The 22,470-nt window shown below is 44.2% G+C and overlaps 1 protein-coding gene across 1 annotated transcript in view; it reads right to left on the reverse strand.

The window, feature by feature from the left end:
* The window catches only part of LOC147665171 (zona pellucida-like domain-containing protein 1), a 334,299-nt gene that overhangs the window by 82,981 nt on the left and 228,848 nt on the right, over nt 1-22,470 (reverse strand). Inside the window, exon 5 of the mRNA XM_086949702.1 lies at nt 4,131-4,266. Coding sequence (XP_086805828.1) covers nt 4,131-4,266 — 136 coding nt within the window. The remainder of the gene's footprint in view (nt 1-4,130; nt 4,267-22,470) is intronic.

Genomic DNA, 22,470 nt, shown 5'->3' on the forward strand with positions numbered 1-22,470 from the left:
AATGTCTTACATTCACCCCAGTACGAAGATCTGGGCCTAAATCCATCGTTTTTTGCACTCCACACCACCCTAGGTCAGACAATGGCTATATGCAAATCAGCCCTGACCCTGTGCCTCATGGGAACAGTCCAGCCCGAACTACCAAGCCATGTCTTTCCTAGACCGGAATCAAGCATCCAAGGGCCGGTTTCTGGCTATCAGCCTTTTTCAGCCTGGATAGCTTGACTCCAGTGATGTGGAGAGCCTGGGACTTACGTCTGAGCATACCAAGCACACTCGGGGTGAAAATTGCAAAAAACACAGTTGATGGACAGAATGCAGAACAATGTCTTACATTCACCCCAGTACAAAGATCTGGGCCTAAATCCATCGTTTTTTTGCACTCCACACCACCCTAGGTCAGACAATGGCTATATGCAAATCAGCCCTGACCCTGTGCCTCACAGAATGCAGAACAATGTCTTATGCAGACCAATGTGTCCCAAAGTCCTTGCTGTGACACATTTGTCTCGCTATCTATCTGATCATGCGCCTGTCCACTGCAAGATTGAGTTGGTATGGTGGCGCTTGGTTGCTATTAACTTGGATATTCCCCACCCGAAGTGTGAGCAAGGAGACATTGTCGGCTGCCCTGAATGACTTCTTAGACATTAACTGGTCCTCTACGCACAGTTGGTCCACTGAGTGGGAGGCAATGAAGGTTGTAATTTGAGGGTGATGTATAAGCCTCTGGCAGGGTGTGACAAACTTTGCTGCCTGCACTCATTCAGAGGGAGGCTGAGCATGCACATATTCAGAAATACCTCCAGATGATGTGGAGAGGCAGCAAGGGGAAGTATTGGCTCATCTTCAGGTTGGTACTTTGAGGGATAGGCTGGAAAAGTACACTCTGAAATCTTATCGTCAGATCCTCTATATTGCTCAGGTCAGTTGTTGTCCTGGATCTGTCAGTGGGAGGCAGTTCGCCTCCCTATACTTCACCTTAGGTCCTCACAGTGTTGGGAAGTTTACACACAAAGGGGCATAGTGGATGTTCTTAAGTCCCATCTGGAATAGGTGCACTAACTCCGCAGCCCCACAACCCGGAGCACATTAGCACATTACTGTACATTTGACCAACCTGACGCTTTTAAGACTGGGGGAAGCTGCTGCTCACAATTTGGATACATATCTAACCTTGGATGATATCCGGCCGGCGTTTGCCCACCTACCCAGGGGGAAGGTTCCGGGCAGTGACGGTTTCCCCTCTGAATTTTATCAGACCTTTGCCCCCATACTTATGCAACAAATGTTGGAGGTATACTTGGCGGTTCCAATGCCTTGGACCCATCTGCATATTATCCAATGATCAATATTGATACGAAGGTGCTTTGCAAAGCCCTGGCCCTCATATTGCACCTGGTGATTAAACAATTAATTCATGATGACTAATGCAGTTTCATACCCAGGCATAATACCACCATGAACCTCCGATGGCAAATGCATGTGCTCCACAAGGTGGAAGGTAGAGACAAGGGGCTGTCAGTTGTCTCCATTTCTATTGTCAAAGCATTCAACATGGTCCACTGGCACTACCTTATAAGAGTGCTGGAGGAGATGGGGTTTGGTGTACATTTCTATGCTTGGGTGCGTCTTTTATATACCGGTCCCACAGCAAGGGTAATAATAGGAAAGTTATGCTGAGAGCCATGGTTCGTAGGTAGGGGCACCCATCGGGGATGCCTGTTGTCACCCCTCGTCTTTGCTATAGCTTAGGAGACACTGGCCATCCAAATCTGACAGGTCATGACTGGATAGGGGATTATAGTGGGGACAGTCAACCGTCTAGTGTCTCTATTTTTCGGCCCTTCTCCTGCTATTACACTACCTGGATGCCTTTGGGGAGCGATCAGACAATAGGATTAATCACAGGTAGTCATTGGTGTTCCTTCTTGGAACTCTAGCAGACAGTGCCCCCAAAGCATTACCGGAATTGCCAAAACATTGTGAATTGGATCAGTTTCAATACCTAGGAGTTATGGTGGACCATACGCCCTAGAATTGCATGCAATATAATGCTGGGAGGTCATTGAGGGCCTGCGGTATTCTGTCTGATTCTGGAACTCCTTTCCACTCTCCTTTATTGGCTGAGTGACAGTTTCCAAGATGGTATTTCTCCCACATTGTCAGTACTCTATGTAACACTTGTTCAATACTTTTCCCCATGTGGTTTTTCAGACATTACAGTCCCTCATTGCTGCCCTGATATGGGCTGGGGTAGGAGCACAGTGGCAAGGGATTTCCTGTTCCGGCCATTGGATGAGTGGGGGCTAACGGTCTCCAGTCTGGAGATCTATTACTTAGCCTCTCAGATCCAGCAGCCTGTGCATTGGCTTGCGGAGGGGGGTGAGAGAAATCACTCTTTCAGGACGAGGGGGATCTTCTCTCTTTCTTTCACAGTGTTGTTACAACTAGACAATTGTGTTAATACAAACACACAGAATTATCCATATTTGAATTTCATGCAAGACATCAAGCCCTTTTAAAGTATACTTGTTCATCCTAATTATGGCATTGTTTTATTTTATTTTAATATTTACGTGTTGTCTTTTTTTAATTAATTTTGTTGTAATAGTTGAAAGTACATAAATATGTGTTCCTATTGATAGAAACCTTTACTAAGCTTAGCATTTTTTTTCCAGAACTGTAATATGACTTTCACTGTGTTGTTTCAACTAAGCCATCTTGTTAATTCAAACACACAGAATTATTCACATTTGAATTTCATGCAAGACATGAAGTCCTTTTAAAGTATACTTGTTCCTTCTAAGTGTTGTTTAATTTTATTTTCACTATCTATGTTTTGTCTTTTTTTAGTTAATTTTGTTGGAATACTTGAACGTACATAAATACGTGTTCCTGTTCATTTAGCATGTCTAAAGCGATATTAATAGTTTTTATTTCTAAAGCAATATCTAACTTCCCAACTCAAGGAGGTCATTAAACAACAAGAAAAAAACAAAAATTCTGTGTTTAAAATCATGATCAGAGTAAAATGAAAAGAATAAATCAGCCTAGATGAAATTCAAATATGACCATGTAAAAACCATGCCACATTAGATTTAAACATGTCTGATCTTCTTATTAGATAGTAACTAGAGTCTAAGACACGATCCCCAATTAAATTACTGATGGTCCAATGGTAAACGTGTTCGGTGTTTTATTACCATGGTGTTGCGTATTTTTTTTTTATATATCACATGCACATATATTGTTGGTGACACTTAAATGTTACTATTTGTTGCATGTAATTGTGGGGCATATTACCAACAACTAGCGATAATTATCGCTATGTTGGCTTAGCGGCAAAATTTTTATCGCCGAGCTGCGGCGATTTTTATCGCTTAGGAGCCTTGCTATTATCAAGGTATATCTCCTAAGCGATAAAAATCGGCCGAAATGCAGGAATATCGCTGAAAAGTCCGCGATATTCATGCATTACCGAGATAATGCTCCTAGCCATGTTATCCACCTACCATTGGATAACATGGCTAAGAACTGCTCAGGGCAGGTGTTAGCTTTTGGAGATATTCGTGCTTAGCGCGAATATCTCCAAAAGTTGGTAATAGGAGATAGCGATGTTAGCGACTGTTTCCAGTCGCTAACATCTTAGCACGCCCTCTTTGCATGTTATTAGTGATAAATATCACTGACATGCAAAGTGGGGCCCAAGATGGTCGCTATCTCCTACTAGCTGTCGCTAACTGGTGTTAGCGACAGCTAGGTAATAGGGAGATAATTTTATCTCCGCTTTCTTGGCTTTTAAAGCCAAAAAAGCGGAGATAAACCCCCTTGATAATATGCCCCTGTGTTTTTAAGGCATACTACCTTATGAAAAAAGTCCGGAAAGTGAATGGAATATTCAATTTTGTCTGAATCATGTTAACTCAATTAATGTCTAAAGCAATATAGACTTTTTGCACTCAAAAGACACAAATCAGTGTAATGAAGGCTGTCCTGTTCAACGCCTAACCAAGGAGTGTTAATGATTTCACTTGCCTCTACACACATGGGCTTTGGAGCCATCTCAGTCCACTTAGAATATTCTTGGAATAATGTGTTGTCACAGACAAATCTTAGTTGTGATATACCTTCACTGGCTGTGTATATTGGTCCAGAAGAAACAGTCACTGAAGACGATGTGCCCTTTGATGAGGCAGTGCTGGCTTTAGCTGATGCTCTTTTCCTCCTAGCAGATCCTGTTATGTTTGTCCCTTGGCTGCATCCCTGTTTAGAAGTGAAGACAACATTTCAAAAATAAACTTATTTTAATATTTGATTCTCACAATTAAGCCAGGATTCATCTAATATGGAAGAATCCCTCAATCCAAGAACTGATTAAAAAATAATTTTTCTTAAAGAGAAATTTGAAATGGCAATATATTCATGAGAACATTTGGCTTGTGCAATGCATGACTTCGCCAAAACTCCACCTTATTACAGTCCTACACTGTCTTACCCAACTGAACTCTGATAATGCAGTTTTCCATGCTCTCATTTCCATTCAAACCGGTGCTACAAGTGGGCAAGAACATGTAATAGTTTTTCCCCTGCCCTGCTAACTTTCTTATGGCTGTGCTTAGTGGCACTGATCCTCTTTAAAATAGCATATCTAAAGTCTAAGGCGTTTATATTTGCGTGTCAGTCTATTTTTTTTATCATCAGCCCAGCAAGTTGAAACTCCCAGTAGATATTCTAGATTTCAGTATGAAATATCCAATTTGTAGGCGAGCAATTCTCTAAATCCACCTTACCTTGCCTTTCGCCTGTAGTATGGAATATTATACCAAGCCCAAATATTTCAGGTACACTTTGAATTTAACAAAACGTATTTATTCGCTTTTTCCATCTTACTGTCAATTCATTTAAAAGTATATGGATCATGTCTGAAAGCTTTTAGGCAAATTTTTCCTCCATGTTGGGTCTGTAAAAGTGTTTGTCTCCACATCACAACATAAAAACAAGTACAAACTATCAACAATTTTTTATTTGATAGCACCATTTAATACAAAAAGATTTTTCTATGAAAAGAATAATGATTTTTTTTAAACTTTATCCATTCAATTAATCAAATATGAACCCAAATTAATTCGATATTTATAGCAGATGTTGAGAAACAAAGAAACATAAAGAAAAGAAAAACGATACTTTTAACAATACTTCTTCAGCTTCAAAGCATCACCCAGAAGCTATAATTCCAATAGATGATTTGCTTTCAAATCATCTATTATTCTCTTTAGCATTGTATTAAGAAATCTACAATATTGCTCATTCAATCACAGCAATCACACTTAAATTAGTCATTATTATAGCTTCAGAAACCTATTTTGGATGATTAGTTTTCATATAGCTCTTCATAATGACGTATTTAGCTGTTCAACAAATTGGATGCAGAAATATGTCATCCTCTTCTTACTCTTACTAATGTGGATACAGCTGAAGGGGTTTGATACCAGGATAGATTTGCCAAGTAGGTTTCAATATAATATAAATGTTGTGACGCAATTCGTTCCGCTTAGATGCGGCTTATGTATCTATAAGTTAATCACAAAATAATGAGGCTATTCTACCAACACAAATAGTATAACTGAATTCAATATCTTTATTATGGAGCAGAAGGAGACAGTGCTTCTTTTTTCTCACCGACCTAAGGTCTATTCTTATTCTGACCTCACTTTCGTTCACCATAAGTTCTGAACAGGTTGACTCTTGCTTGTACTTGCAATTGTTCACATGCATTAATTGTAACTGAATTAACAAACTGCTCAACTCCATATTTGTGACTTAGGCCCTGATTTACTAAACGTTCATGCAACACAGCAAGGAAACTTGCTGCGCTGCGTTTTCACGCAGGAAGAGAGCAGAAAAGCACCATATTTACAAAGATATGACTCACTTCTGAGGAAGGGTCAAAGGGCCATTAAATCCTATAATCCACCATTCATAACTTAGTTTTACTGTAAACAACCAAACTTGTCAGGTTTGAGGACCTAAACAGGGTTTTGGGTTTGGAATCTGATCAATTCTATCAAAGATTGCTTTCTGGAAAGAAAAATGTCTTTCTTGAGTCCCCTCACTCACCAGGGTTTCACCACGGTGACATGCTTCATCATTGGGGCCATCCCAGTTCTCTATGAACTGGGGCAGGCTGTGACTTGCGGAAACCACGTAGGAGCACTTTTAGGAAGACTATGTGTATTGCACTTTGTGGTGAAGTGGAATAAGTGATTAAAATATGTTACTAGTGGGCTGAAATATTTTATTTTAGCTCCTAGGTTGGTATATTAAAATGGGGTGTTACAGAAAAGGACTAACTATTAATGAGCTAGTAATTCAGTGTAAGATCAACATGTTTCGAGCCTACCCCTAGCTCTTCGTCAGGACCACACAGGGACTAGCCCTGTGTTTGCCACACCTAATAATCCTAAATGTGGAAATAAGTCATTAATAAATTCAAATGAACCAAAAAGCTGCAACTAATAAAAGCATGCATGTTTATACATACGATCGCTCTGTCACGTAGTATGGCTGCGAAGACAAAGGAGGATAGGTTAGGTAGCAGCCCCCTCTCTCTGGTAGAGAAGCTGGGTATACTGTTCAACGTGCTTCCATGCTGGTAGAATGCTCCTTAATGGTGCGTGCAGTCTCGCAGGCTCAGTGTGACATGGTGACCTAAATAGCTAACAAGAGTGCTGGCCAAACGTGCTGCGTGGTGGTCGGAAATATTAAAAAACACACAAGAAACATGTAGTGATTGTACACACAATATATACAGAAACAGAATTCAGGGGAATAATGGTTGCCCCAGAATTTAAACATATTTAATTTTGAGCAAAACTGTGCCTCATGGACTCGATAGGGGCGAGGTCTCCCTGAAAGTAATATCGGTGGGTTTAGGGAAGAAAAGACCGGTAGTTAAATGTTAGAGTAGGTTGATTTCGCCCTTTGTTACAAAACGGATGTTTTTCCAAGTCATCCGGTACCTGTGGATCAAAACGCACTGACTTCATCTAGGGGAACCTTGTGTATTCAGACCTAGTCGTCTCCCTGTCGAACAGCATCTTAGCGTGTCTGTTTCCGGGAGTGTACTAAATACTTCCTGATTCCACCGTGTGGTCGTCATTTAGACTAGACCGCAGGTGGAAAAAGAAAGATGGCCGCCGCTTTTGACAACTACGTCGGCCATATTGGTGGTATGCATTATGGCGATACAGGAGTTCGAATGCCAGTGGCGGTACTTGATAGTTATTATGCCAAAAATATTCGCAATTAGGTGGTGTGCTTATTAAATATCCAATGATGTGAGGGAGATGTAAGGATTTGCAGCATATTTATCGTGTATATGAAATGCCTCAGTTAGACCCTAATCTCATTGTATTTAGCAGGCTACAAGCTCTCGATGATTATGCCATCACAATGCCCATTGATGATATATTGGCCTTATCCTTTTAACAGTTTATCAGAGTATTAAACATGCACCAAGACGAAGGACCAGGACAAAGGTGGTGTTGTTCAGATTGTGTGTTAAGACCATAGTCTGTCTTATGTTTTCAATTGCACTGAAGGTAGGCCGGCCTGTATGTGCACCATCTAGAAAGGCATAAGATACTACACAACAACAACCCCCACTATGATCATCTCCATTTGTGGAAAAGGTACATAGACAATGTACTACTGATCTGGAAAGGTTGGGTTGTTTGGAAGTATTCACCATGGAGGATTGACCTAGATATACACCTCTACCTCCCCCCTATTTGTGAATTGTTTATAGCAGCTACATAGCTGAGGGAGTGTACCCCCCTGTCTCTTTTTCCCCCCTACACAACAAACGTGATTGACAAACACACACCTCATTCCAAGAGCAACAAGATACTAGGGGTGAGGTTCCGTGACGATTTGAACCCGTGTTTTCAATATTGTCGGAAATACATAATATTGGTATCAGCGAACCGCAAATGATCCATTTAGCATATCCTGGTGTTTTCGCTATGCTACGAGCAAGAGTACTCCTGTTACCAACACATTTCTGATCTACCCATGGCATCCATCTTAGATCATGGCGGCCATTTTGTGTTTCTTGCCCTCACATACGCAATAACCTCTGATCACTTCATTTCAATTAAGGACACGTAGGCTTAGCCGGCGATTCACCTCTCTAGTGACACGTGCACCTTAAACCAGAACACGCTGTAGCTGCATGACTCGACAAAGGCTGCCTCCTCTGCCCGAGGCCAGCCCTACTGAACTGGTTCTCGTGTCCATTGTCCCGATCATGATTAGGCGGCCAAAGCCGGTAGCCTTGCCCATTTACAACCCACAAACATCCCTTATCCCACTTTTCTATCTTCCACACCTGGCTCCGTTCCTTTCTTTCTGAATCTTTATTAGGGGGAGGCAACGAAATTTACGATGAGGCGGTCCGGCTCTTGAATGCAATATTGACAAGGGATTGTGATGAACTAGTGGGAACCCCTCTTCGTAATGTTTGGCATCAGATATTATCGACGGTTCCTGTGTAACGCCAAATATTTATTGTTTTAGACACAAAGGTTTTGAGAATGTATTGCATGTAAAGAATTTGCCCCAGCTTAAAATTTAGTATATAAGGAGCAACCCTCTTTGTACAAATTGAACAGGCTCCTAGATACTGCCCATGCGTAGTTTCTGTGACTTCTGTGTCCCTGCAGTAATAAACCTTTGGTCTTTGACGCCACCATCGAGAAGCCCGTGTTTCTGTTTATTTGTGCACCAAGGCAGGTGGAACTCCGGGGTCTTTGGGTGTTGTTCCCTGACACCTCTGGACGGAACCAAAAAGTCCAGAACTCCAATTGGCGCCCAACGTGGGGCGACGTCATTCGGTACCGGTCCAAAAGCCTGAAGAGTTCTAGAAGCTTCGTGTGAAGATTCCTGAGGGAGGCGCCCCACTTCATCGATCCCGGCATATCGCAAAAGTGGCCCAAAGTTCTCTTCCACGAGGGTTCCCGTTCGGATGGCTGCAGTGGGCCGTTGCCTTGACCGTCGCCCTGTCTTGGACCCGAGGTGCAGTCCTTAGTACGGCGAAACGTGACGGGTTTCTCCTTGGTGACGTCTTCAGTGCCTCAGTTAAGTATTTAGTGGTTGCTAGTTGGTTACTTTGTGAGGGTTGTTAAAATCCTTTGTGGTTCTTGGTTTGGTTTGGTTTCGTAAGATTGTCACTGGTTATTCTGGTTACGATAATCTATTTGGTTTAGTTTGGGTATCGATACATCAGTTCATTTTCGGTAGGCCTAAGTTCTTGGTTCAGGTGCACCTATCTGTTTTGTGTTTTGTTTGTTCTGTGTTCCGGATTGCAAAATGGTAAGTCGGAGAAATTGTATGTTGTCGTGCTTTGGTTGCAACAGTGATTCACGATTGGAGGACTCATGTCTGGTCCCTCCGATTGGGACTCCCCTATATGATTTGTACTGTAAGCATGGGGTGGGTCCTATATCTTATAATGAGGTGTGGGTCCGATACACTGAGAAGGATGGTGTCCTTAGTTGGCCACTACATGGTAGTTTTGAACCCGAAATTCTTGACAATTTAGAAGCGAAATTGTTTAGGAAGAAAGCCCGGCCGGCAATGTTTGATTCTTTCCGTTACTGGCGAAAAGAATCCAAACAGAGAGAAATCAAAAGATTGAAGAAAGAACAGAAAGAGCAAGAAGAGTTGACTTTAGAACAAGCGGCTAAACAGCTGCAAGTCAACGAATGTGAGAAGGCCGTAGAGGTGGCCATTAGAGAGCATAATTTAGCGATTGACAAGTGCTATCCTGCCTTGCCATCGAAAACAGCTAAGATACTAGAGGATCCCGAAAACGATCCTCTGTTGTCTTACTTGTTACAGTCACCTCCACCGTATGCACAGGGTATTGTGGCTCCACCTGTACCGAATGTTCAATTGCCGGTTGCTGGACAACCTGGTATTCCTGCTCCTGCCCCTCAGAATCAAGTTCCTGTACCTCCTGTGGTTAATGTGAATGTTCCTACGGCACCTCCTCTTCCTGGGTTGCCGACTTCTCTACCTATACCTGTGTCGCTCACACCTACTGTTCCACAAACTATTTTCCTCGATACTCCTACTGTCCCGCTATCTGTCCCTACTTCTACTGTGTTCTCTGCGTCCGCTAGTGTGTTGACTCCACTTTCTGTTCGTCGAAGAATCACTGATTCTGTTTCTAACATTCTGTCTCCCTTCTATAAGACTTTAATTAAGACTCCTACTTCTGACTCTGTTCAGAGACGTAGTCAGCTTCCAAGCACTGAGGAACGGGGAATTTTAGATTCCACAGCTCTCAGATGGATTTCGAAGAGTAGGAGATATAGCACGAGAGATGTACTAGATACTTTTATGCAATGGAAGGAGCCAATGCAACGGTATGTCTTTGATGAGATGTGCTCGCTTTTACGTGAGGAAGTAGAAGAAGATGATGTTGAATCGAATTTAGAAGACTTAATTAAGGTTCAAAAAGAGTTTGCTGCAGGAATGATTGTAGGTCAAAATATAGAAGAAGCGATGGAACTGATTTTAAGATATAGGAGTGATCCATCACTTCGTTCTCCGAGAGATTTAGAGAAAAGTAAGATGAAGCTAAGTCGCCAATATCCAATGAGGGAGGTTCCTCCAATTTGGCGCGAAGCTGTGGAAGCTGAAAATGCCAATGGTATTGTAGCTGCTCCGGCCCAATTCCAGAGAGTGTGGATACACATTCCATGGAAACGAGCCGAAGTGCTAGCAGTGAAACAGGCCTTGCCAGACCCGCGTAAAAATCCTGCCGGATACTATAAGGAATTAACACAGACAGTTGAGGCTTGTATAATGAATTTGGCGGACATTGACATGTTATTTGGCAATGTAGTTCCGCAACCAATTTGGGCTAAAATTCGTAAAGAGAACCATCCAGTTATAGGTGGTGATTGGGCAGCTATCATTGCAGCAGATGGTCAGCAAATAGGTGGTTCCAAACCCGAACCTCTAATTGCTGATCTTCCAGGTAGAATAATCGACTTGATGAAGACTCTGATGCCCGCATTGCGCGTTAACTGGGACAAGTTGTCCGCATGCAAGCAGAAGAAAGACGAAAGTGTCTCTGACTTCTTCACGAGGTTCGAAGAGACTTTTGTAGATCATAGTGGTCAGGATATGAGCACAGAAGGAGGACAAAGATTGTTTGTCGATAAATTCGTACATAATTTGTTACCCGAACTATGCAATAAATTAAAAGATTCTGAAAGTGCGTGGGCTGTCTCTACAACTGCGCAAATACTTGCAACTGCACAGTATTATGAAAATAGAGATAAAGAGGAGAAAGAGAAATCAGATAAGAAAACAAAAGACTTAAAAACTAAAGTTCTCTTGCAACAGGCGTATCCGCCTCGCATGAATCAGACTAATGCGCAGCAAGGTTCGTATCAGAGGACAGATTATAACTCAACTAGGCCTCAATATCAGTGGAATCAGTGTGCATACTGTAAGAAAGAGGGTCATTACAAAAATGAGTGTCCAGTTTTAGCGCAAAATAATGCAGCAGCAGCTCAGAGAGGTCGTGGTGGTTTTGTGCAAAATTCTAGTGGTAGAGGGCGAGGTGCTATGCCTCCACAGACGAATGATCGCCCTTCCAATCACTTTGATCAGCGAAATGGACAGTCTTCCCAGCAAAACAGATCCCAACAGTATCATGTTGAAGACTATTGTGAAGTAGATGAGGGATTTCAGCAAAATGGGTACTAGGACAGCCATGGACAGAGAGAGGGAGTAGTATCAGTTCCAGTGGATCAGAGTGGGCCTTATGTCGCAGTAGCAACATCAGGTGTAGTCGAACCGTTTCTGTTGGATACTGGTGCCGCAAAAAGTTCTATCATTCATGCGAAACTCCCTGGCGCACCTTTGTCCGGCTCAACAAATGTTTCTGTAGGTTTTTCAGGCGCCCCTGTTTACAACCCCATATCTGGTCCTTTGTCTATTTCTGTTGGACCGTGTCAATTGAAAGCACCCTTGATTTTGACGACGGGTTGTAATGAAAATCTGCTTGGTTTAGACTTGTTAAGACGCCTATATGCGACATTGTACTGTTCTCCGGAAGGAGTACAGCTTACATTGGGCAAAAGAATCACCTCTCCGATGTACTTGTCAATGGATGCACTCCCGCCAGAGCTGCGTTCACTCCCTAAAACTCTTTGGGCGACTGGTCCTAACGATGTAGGCCTTTTAGAGATACCACCATATGTAGTCACTTTGAAAGCAAATGTAAAATTTCCACGAATACCTCAATATAAAATTTCTAGTGAAGGTGAACGAGCACTTTTATTGATTGTACAAGATTTGATTAAGAAAGGTGTGGTTGAAGAAACTAGAGGAAATGTCTGTAACAGTCCTGTATTACCGATCTTGAAACGAACTGATCCTACAAAGCCTCCAGTGTATAGGTTTGTCATCGACCTCAGAGAAGTTAATAAGATTGTGGTCCCGCAGTTTCCTGTAGTTCCAGACATTACTGCCTTGTTAACATTGATTCCTGCTACAGCCACATGGTTTTCAGTCATCGACTTGAAGAATGCCTTTTTCAGCATTCCGATAGCCGAAGAAAGCAGAGATATTTTCGGCTTCTGTCTAGGAGGTCGAAGCTTCAGATTTAAACGCGCTCCACAAGGCTATTGTGAGAGCCCATCTATTTACAGTCAAGCGTTAAAAAGTCAGTTGGATTCCTTTGTCCTTCCTCAAGGTTCTGCCCTAGTGCAGTATGTAGACGATCTTTTAGTGGCTGCAGATGGCAAGGAAACTTGCAAAGCAGCTACGATTTCGTTATTGCATCATTTGTCCAATTTGAATCATAAGGTGTCACCTTCGAAAATGCAATACTGCTGCCAAGAAGTGACCTACCTAGGTCATCTCTTGTCAAAGGAGGGAAGGAAGTTGACCCCAGAGAGAATAAAAGCAATTACGCAGATGAGTGTTCCCCACACACAGAGAGAAGTACGTGCCTTTCTAGGTATTACCTCTTACTGTAGGCAGTGGATCCCAAATTTTTCTCTTTTAGCGAAACCATTGGTAGCTTTGACTGGGAAAAATGTTCCGAGTCCGGTGCCGTGGTCTGACGAATGTCAAGAGAGCTTTTCTGAGTTACGAAAAGCATTGTGTTCAGCTCCTGTATTGGGTACACCCGACTACAGTAAGCCATTCACGCTCTACGTTCACGAGAGAGAAGGTTGCGCGTTGAGTGTTCTGACACAAAAATTTGGTGATAAACAACGCCCTTGTGCGTATTTTTCATCAACATTGGATCCGGTAGCTAGAGCGTTACCTAGTTGTTTGAGAGCTACAGCGGCAGCTGCGGCTTCCATTCGACAATCTGCTGGTTTGGTGATGAACAACATGCTGGTGGTTATGGTTCCTCATGCTGTTGATACACTCATGAATCGAACTAAGACACAACACCTTACCAGTGCGAGATTATCTGGTTACGAGCTGACATTGCTAGCGAGTCATATTCAGATCAAAAGATGTAATGTATTGAATCCAGCAACGCTGTTGCCGGCTAATCAAGAGTCGAGTGACTCCGAGACCCATGATTGTTGTTTTAGAACGGAGGAAGAGACAAAAGGCCGAATTGATTTAAAGGACACCCCATTGTTAGATCCAGATGGCACGTTGTATGTGGATGGGTCATGTTTTAAATTGGAGAATGGTGATGTGACTGCTGCTTATGCGGTAACGACTTTGAGAACGATTGTGGAGACTGCAAGAGTGAGTCAGAATTCTGCCCAAGCGGCAGAATTAATAGCTCTAACAAGAGCGTGTGTTTTAGCTAAGGGAAAGAGAGTGAATGTGTTTACAGATAGTCAGTACGCATTTGGCGTGGCCCATAGTTTTGGCCGTTTGTGGAAAGAAAGAGGTTTCATTACGTCCCATGGGACTAAGATTCAACATGGTCAGCTAGTTAACGACCTGTTGGAATCTCTAACCTTGCCGACTGAAGTTGCGATTGTGAAGTGCAGCGCTCATAAAGCAATCACGGATGATGTTGGTCGTGGGAATGCTTTTGCTGATGAAACTGCTAAACAGACAGCTAGAGACATGATGAGTAGAATGTATGTTGCTACGTCTGCAAGATGGATTTCTGAGTCTGGAATGTGTGAAGATACAATGGAAAGTGTGAAAGAGATTCAGAAAGAGGCAACTGAGGAGGAAAAACGTGCATGGAAAGAAAGTACGGGCAAGTTGGATTCGAGTGGGTGTTGGATTGACTTGTCGGAGCAGCAGCGTTGGATGTTGCCTGATGCGTATGTGCTTGCAGTGGTGACGATGGCGCATGGAGTAGCGCATATAAGTTCTAAAGGAATCTGTAAGATGTTGGCTCCAGTCTGGAAGAATGATGGGATCAGTAAATGTGCAGAGAGAGTGGTGAAAAATTGCATGGTATGCCTGATGCATAATCCTGGCAAGGGAACTCCAACTCCTGCTGGTCACTTCGCTCCTCCTTCTTGCCCCTTTGAAGTGATTCAGTTAGACTTCATTCACATGGATCGGTGTAATAATTTGAAATACGTCCTGGTGGTAGTCTGTGCTTTTTCCAGATGGATCGAAGCATATCCACTAAAGGACAATACTGCCCTATCAACTGCCAAAATTCTTCTCAAAGAATATTTCCCTAGGTTCGGAATGCCACGGATTGTATGGTCAGATAACGGAAGTGAGTTCATAGGGAAAGTTATGCAGAGTGTGTGTGCCGGTCTGGGCATCAAACAAAAGTTTCACAGTGCAAACCATCCCCAGTCTGCTGGTTTAGTTGAGGGTTACAATGGCACACTCAAATTAAAACTAGCTAAAATACAGGCATCCACGGGTTTGTCCTGGCCAGACGCACTACCCTTGGCTTTGTTATCAACGAGAGCAACTGTACATTCTAGAGTAGGGCTTAGTCCCTATGAGATTGTCTTTGGCCGCCCGGCAAATATTTGGGGTGTGCCTAGGCCAAAGGAGTTTTGTTCCCTAGAATATCCTATGTTGATCGATTACCTTTACGACTTGACTGCTAAATTGAGTCTTATTCACCAACAGGTTTTCGATGCATTGCCAAAGCCTCCGGAGAGTCCAGGGCATCAGCTGAAACCCGGCGACCACATTGTGGTCAGAAACTTTGCGAGGACAAAGAACCTTCAACCGAAGTTTGTTGGCCCCTTCCAGGTCCTGCTTGTGACAAGAACCGCAGTTCGTGTAGCTGGTCGCAAGCACTGGATTCATGCATCTCATGTCAAACGTGTGCCTTTGCCACTTCCTTATGACGACTGGGTGAAGAAGGGAATTGGTGCCTCCGAATTTGAACAAACGCCAAAGTTCATCCCTTTCAGCGATGCCGAATTGATTACCGACACTCCGAAATCTGACTCTCCTCCTGAAAAGACTCCTCTGAACTCTGAACATTTGTCCTCTGCATCAGAAAAAACTCTGTCATCTGCGAACTTGAACACTGCAACAACTACTCGTGATATGCTATTTGCCGATCAAACAGTACCTGCAAAGCAAAGATACAATTTACGACCTCGTAATATGGACAAATAAAGCAGGAAACTGCCTATTGTGATATTTGAAATCTTGAACTTTTGCCTTCAGCCAGGAAGTTTGCTATTGTTTTATTGTATTTAAAATTGCCTTGCCGTCTGGGTAGCCGTAGGGTCGTGGCTGTGTGCCTAGTTGAATTTGCGGGGGTCTGACACAAGGTCGATCTTTCTGTTGGTTCTGGGAACTCCCAGGGCTGGTAGAGGCATTTTCATCTACGTGCACATCATCAGTGGTCGCGAGCGGATTGTAGAAGATGGAGCTTCCTACGCTGCAACGAGAAAATGTGATTTATGTTCGCAGAAACAGACTTTACAGAATTCTTCATAGTAAATGTTTCCTAATGCAATGTGCTATTACATTTCTAATTGTTTTAATAACATTGGTGGGTGGAATCGTCTTTGGTATAAATTTGATTTTTATGCCAGTAACTACAGTACCTCCCCTTGATCCTGCTTCCTCTACTGTTTCTTCTATACACTCTTTTCACTCGTTTCCTGAACATGAGCAAGCTCGACGCTCAGAATTCATTAATAACACTTTTGTACAACTCTTGCACCAACACCAACTGGTAGTTAACACTACAGACTGCTGGGTGTGTGGCTTGATACCCCACACTATGGATAAAGGTATTCCCTATCTGGTTTTGCCTTTCAGCTATAATGGATCATTTCAGGCCCTTCAAACCATCTTTGCTTATGCCCTTGAAACCTATCCTCCGCGTCCACCACGTTCCACTAAATATAACTCTGCCAACAAAGCTTTAGTCCAGGGAATTATTGACATGATCAAAGACGTCAATAATACTCCATCTTACCCTAGAGACGAATTGCGAGTATATTTGAGTTGGAACTCTTCAGAGTATCGCCTTAGTTTGGGAGAAAGCAAGCGTAAAAGCTCAACTCCAATCTGGGTCGTACCTCACCGAGGTCAGGTCTGTTTGCAAGGTAATGGGAGAAATCCGAGAGCTCGGCTAGGGAAGAGTGAGTGCGTAGAGACTTACGTGTTTCCGGCTAACTCTTCCCCTGCTTTTCTTACTGCTAGGGGTACTTACTTCATCTGTCAAGACAGAGCGTATACATGGTTGCCTGCCGACTTTTCAGGTTCATGTTATATTGCTCGACTGTTGCCTCCAACATACACTGCTTCATCCGATTATCACAAGACCAGAGTAGCGAGAGGTGTCTTCAGCAAGGAAGATACCGCTGGTCAGGAAGCTGGAGACTTCTTCAAAGGCTTCCTTCCGTTCTGGGGGCCTATGGCCAATAGTAGAAACATACGTCAGCTAACACGGGTAGTTGAATCTACTATCACCGAAACTGCTGGTGCCCTTAGCAACTTGACAGCTGAGCTTCAGGCGGATAGACTCATGACGTTGCAGAACCGTATGGTTCTAGACGTAATACTTGCAGATCGAGGTGGGGTATGCAGAGTGATCCAATCGAGCTGCTGTGTCTTTATTCCTAATAATGCTCCAACAGTCTATGAGGCGATCTCGAAGCTACACAAGATTTCCGACTCTATTCATGTAGACAAGGGAAACTGGTCCTTCATGGAGTGGTTTTGGACTCTGATATCAGCGTGGGGATGGAAGGTTCTGATGGTCATTGGTGTCATCTTAGTATTCCTATTCTCATGCTGCCTGATTATCCAGTGTGGTCCAGCTTTGTGTAGTCTTTGTGCTGCAACCTGTTTTAGAAAACCACCTACGTTTGGAGAAAAGGCACGAGAAAGGATGATGATACAACAACATGTCACTGACCTGATGAGCATAGAACTAGATTCTGACATAGACTGAGTAATTGCCTATGTAAGGGCAAAAGGAGGGTCTGAGGTTCCGTGACGATTTGAACCCGTGTTTTCAATATTGTCGGAAATACATAATATTGGTATCAGCGAACCGCAAATGATCCATTTAGCATATCCTGGTGTTTTCGCTATGCTACGAGCAAGAGTACTCCTGTTACCAACACATTTCTGATCTACCCATGGCATCCATCTTAGATCATGGCGGCCATTTTGTGTTTCTTGCCCTCACATACGCAATAACCTCTGATCACTTCATTTCAATTAAGGACACGTAGGCTTAGCCGGCGATTCACCTCTCTAGTGACACGTGCACCTTAAAACCAGAACACGCTGTAGCTGCATGACTCGACAAAGGCTGCCTCCTCTGCCCGAGGCCAGCCCTACTGAACTGGTTCTCGTGTCCATTGTCCCGATCATGATTAGGCGGCCGAAGCCGGTAGCCTTGCCCATTTACAACCCACAAACATCCCTTATCCCACTTTTCTATCTTCCACACCTGGCTCCGTTCCTTTCTTTCTGAATCTTTATTAGGGGGAGGCAACGAAATTTACGATGAGGCGGTCCGGCTCTTGAATGCAATATTGACAAGGGATTGTGATGAACTAGTGGGAACCCCTCTTCGTAATGTTTGGCATCAGATATTATCGACGGTTCCTGTGTAACGCCAAATATTTATTGTTTTAGACACAAAGGTTTTGAGAATGTATTGCATGTAAAGAATTTGCCCCCAGCTTAAAATTTAGTATATAAGGAGCAACCCTCTTTGTACAAATCGAACAGGCTCCTAGATACTGCCCATGCGTAGTTTCTGTGACTTCTGTGTCCCTGCAGTAATAAACCTTTGGTCTTTGACGCCACCATCGAGAAGCCCGTGTTTCTGTTTATTTGTGCACCAAGGCAGGTGGAACTCCGGGGTCTTTGGGTGTTGTTCCCTGACACCTCTGGACGGAACCAAAAAGTCCAGAACTCCAGGGGCCCCATTAGGATGGTGGGCGTATCGCCCCGGCATATTATTATGGCTGGGGGGTCCGCGGCGGATGGAAAGACCGACCGCCGCTTTTCCGCCCCGGTCTCCTTGCGACCGGGCAGAAAAGGGTTCTATATGGTGGCGGTGTCTATGAGACACCGCCAGCCTTATTAGAATGGTCATTTTACAATGCTTTTCCGTGGCGGCATTGCTGCCATGGAAAGGCATGCGAAGTCTGCTTTGGGTGCCCGTTGCGGTCCCCCAGGGACTCCGGGGGGGTGGTGGGTGCACCAATGATAATTCCAACCCGGATGCGGGTAAAAAGTAAGTGGTGTTACCCTTACCGACGAGACGCTGACAGGAGAAGTGCTGCCTTTACAGATTTCTCCGTGGTCTGGGACGCACCCGCCCGTTTGGCCGCATTCTATAGCCAGTCATCCACTTACTTTTTACCCGCATCCGGGTTGGAATTATCACCGGACATCCGATACCTATGATGACGCTCGTTAAGCCCTGAAGAGTCACTGGCATTGTCCTTTGACGAAACACGTGTCGGCTGGCGTTTGTCTATTTTTTTCTACACGCATAAAAGCTACAAGATATACATCCGGTGTTGACCACATTCATTTATTACTTTATAGACTGTCAATATTTATATGTGTGCCCAGGTTTTGTGTCTCATTGTATAGTGCAGGACCCTGCGCCTGTCCTTTTAGGGGTTTTGGGTTTCCCCCTTTCCTGGCAGCACCATACCCTTTAACCACTTCCTGTATTTAGTCACCCTTCATAGCTACCTGTTTGAGGGCCAATAGCCTGTCACACCAAACCCTGCACAGTAACCAACAATCACTACATGTTTGTTTGTGTGTTTTTTAATATTTCCGACCACCACGCAGCACGTTTGGCCAGCACTCTTGTTACCTATTTAGGTCACCATGTCACACTGAGCGTGAGAGACTGCATGCACCATTAAGGAGCATTCTACCAGCATGGAAGCACATTGAACAGTATACCCACCCAGGCACCCAGGCACAGCCGGTAGTAGGTGTAACTGCAGGGTGGTGACGTAGGGAGGGGGAGGGGCAGGGTGGGGGGTTGTAATGTATGGATTACGGACTATAAAAGGTAAGTAAACTTATAAATAAATAAAACGAACACCTACTACCGGCCGTGGCTGTACCCACCATCTCTACCAGAGAGAGGGGGCTGCTACCTAACCTATTCTTCTTTGTCTTCGCAGCCATACTACGTGACATAGCGATCGTATGTATGAACATGGATGCTTTTTTTTTTTCAAAATGTTTTTATTATATTCAGTCAACATAGAGGCAATATTGACAGTATGCAGAAAATCACATAGTGTGGTGAGGGTACACAGATCCGGATACATTGCTGTTATGAAATCAATAGTAATCTGTACATTCTTTAGTAGTCCCTTCGGCAGGTCAGTCCCTACCAGGCCCCCCACCCCACCCCTAGTCCTCATCTGAGCTATCCACATCAGACTCAGGTAGTGGGTCACAGATGTCCCCCGGAAAAATATTCCAGGCCGCCCAAATTTTAGTCCATTTTCGGGGGCTTCCCCGATTAGCATACACTGTCCGTTCTGTGACCATAGCAAGATCCATGTCTCTACACCAGGCCGCCAACGAGGGCAGCTCCACTGCACCCCATTTCTGCGCAATATTTCGTTTTGCAACCATGAGTCCCACGTGACCCATGTTTGTCCGTGGCGCGTAAGATCATTGTGCTCCCATGTGTTAAGTAAACATATGCGCGGTTCTGGTAGAAGTGACACCTCTATTGCCTGTGATATTGTGCGCAATACCCGTCGCCAGTATTCTGCTATTGCTGAACACTCCCATATTGTATGTAGAAAAGAACCGTCTTCCCCGCACCCTCTAAGACAATATGGATGTTGTACCCTTTGTAGTCTATGCAAGGTAGTTCCAGTATAATATATTCGATGCAGGATCTTAAGCTGTACTAACCGAAGCCTTGCGGGGATTCCCACCTCCTTAGGCGATGCCAGGTCTTCCTGCCACTCTGAGTCATCTATGTCTCCCACATTCGTCACACATTTGTCCTGCAGAGAGACTGTCGGGTCTGGTAGGTTGGTAATTAGCTTCTTGTATGTGAGGGATGTGGAGCATTTTTGCATGTGGTCAGTGTGTAACCGGTCTTCCAGCTGGGCGGCCTCGCGGACCTCAGTATCTGGCAGGATCACTGCTAACAATGCATGTCTTATTTGCGCGTACCTGTAGGTCTCAATCAGGCCCAAGTCATATTGCTGCTGAAGTTGGGCAAATGGTATTACAGTCCCTCTGTCCCACAAATCCCCCACCGTGGAGATGCCTATATTGTCCCATTGTGTAAATCCCTTGCTGTTTCGCAGCTGTCCCAGTCTTTTTGTGTCCCAGAGCGGGGTAGGTTTAGTTATAACCCCCCTCCATCCCAACCTTGTCTGCGCTGTGTGCCACAACGTGGCCGTATGTCGTGTGGGGCCCTCCAGTTTCAGTGTCAGCCCTTTGTTACAAAGGATCGCAAGTATTTTATTCTCACCCATTTGGGCTCTATCTGCCCTATATGCTGGGTCATCCTGAGGCGCGTGGATCCATTGGTTAATGACCTTAAGGTGTGCCGCCCAATAGTACAACTGTATGTCAGGGAGTGCTATCCCGCCATCGTACCAACTTTTATGGAGTTTTGCCTGCGCTATACGAACTGGTCGGTGGCCCCAAAGAAGTACTGATGCTTGTGCAGCTATTTTTTTAAAGTATCGGGACGAGACCGGAAAGGGCGTATTGTCAAGGGCGTACAGAAACTGGGGTAGGGCCATCATCTTATATAACGTCGCCTTACCTAAGAACGTGAGGGGCAGTGACGCCCAATGTATCACGTCTCTTTGTAAGAGCTCCAGAGGGGGTGTCAGACTTCTGGAGAAGAATTCTGTTGCATCCTTTGTAATATGTATTCCTAAGTATTTAAAGGAGTCCCTAGCAACTACAAGCGGGCAATCGGCAGAGAGTTGTGGTGCGGCCCCTTCAGTATATATAGGACCGATTTGGACCAATTTATTGTGTATCCTGACACTTTCCCGAAATTATCACAGATGTCAAGGAGCTCTGGTATAGAGTGTTCTGGATCTGTGAGATACACTAGTATGTCGTCAGCGTATAAAGAGAGACGGTCTTCCCATCCCCCCCTCCACCGAATTCCTTTTAGCAATGGGGCCTCTCTGATCAGCGTCGCCAGAGGCTCCAGTACCAGCGCGAATAAGAGCGGTGACAGCGGGCAGCCCTGGGGCGTCCCTCTTGCCAACGGTATCTCGCTCGATATGTGTCTGTTAGCCGTAACACGAGCCAGAACTCCCGTGTATAGGAGCCGTACCCATGCACAAAATTTAGGACCAAATCCCATATGTGGAAGGACCGCAAAGAGATACTGCCATTCTACCATATCGAAGGTCATTTTTGCATCTAGGGATAATATCACCGCTGGTTCTGACCGCGATGGAGCATTCGCCAGTGCGCCATGTAGGCGTCTGAGGTTGAGGGCTGTATTCCTATTTAGCATGAAGCCCGATTGGTCTGGGTGTATTAAGTGTGGCAAATGGGTCATCAACCTGTTGGCTAACAGTTTAGCTAAAATCTTGGCTTCCGCATTTAGCAGAGATATAGGGCGGTATGAGGTGCATTCAGACGGGGGCTTACAAGGTTTTGAGATTGCCACTATTGTTGCTATTCGTTGGTCTAGCGGTAGTTCGCCCTTCTCCAATCTGTCATTGTTCATTGCCAATAGAGGCGGGCATATCGTCTCTGTCATTTGTTTATACCATTCTATCCAATGCTTTGCCGGATTGTATCGATCTAATTGCTAATTGAAACTCTTCGTTTGTTAGGTCTGCCTCTAACTCTAGGGAAGCTTCCTGCATCAGCGTTGGCATCGCTATATTCAGTAGGGGCTCTGCAACCTCCGCCTCTGTCACACCTGATGTTAGCGTGTAAACTTTCCGGAAATAGTCTGCTAGTGTATTTACAATTTCTTCAGGGTCCGTCGTGAGGTGTCCCACTGTCTTCTGT

This window comes from Lissotriton vulgaris, unplaced genomic scaffold, assembly GCF_964263255.1.
Source record: "Lissotriton vulgaris unplaced genomic scaffold, aLisVul1.2 SCAFFOLD_2115, whole genome shotgun sequence".
NCBI classification, from domain to species: domain Eukaryota; kingdom Metazoa; phylum Chordata; class Amphibia; order Caudata; family Salamandridae; genus Lissotriton; species Lissotriton vulgaris.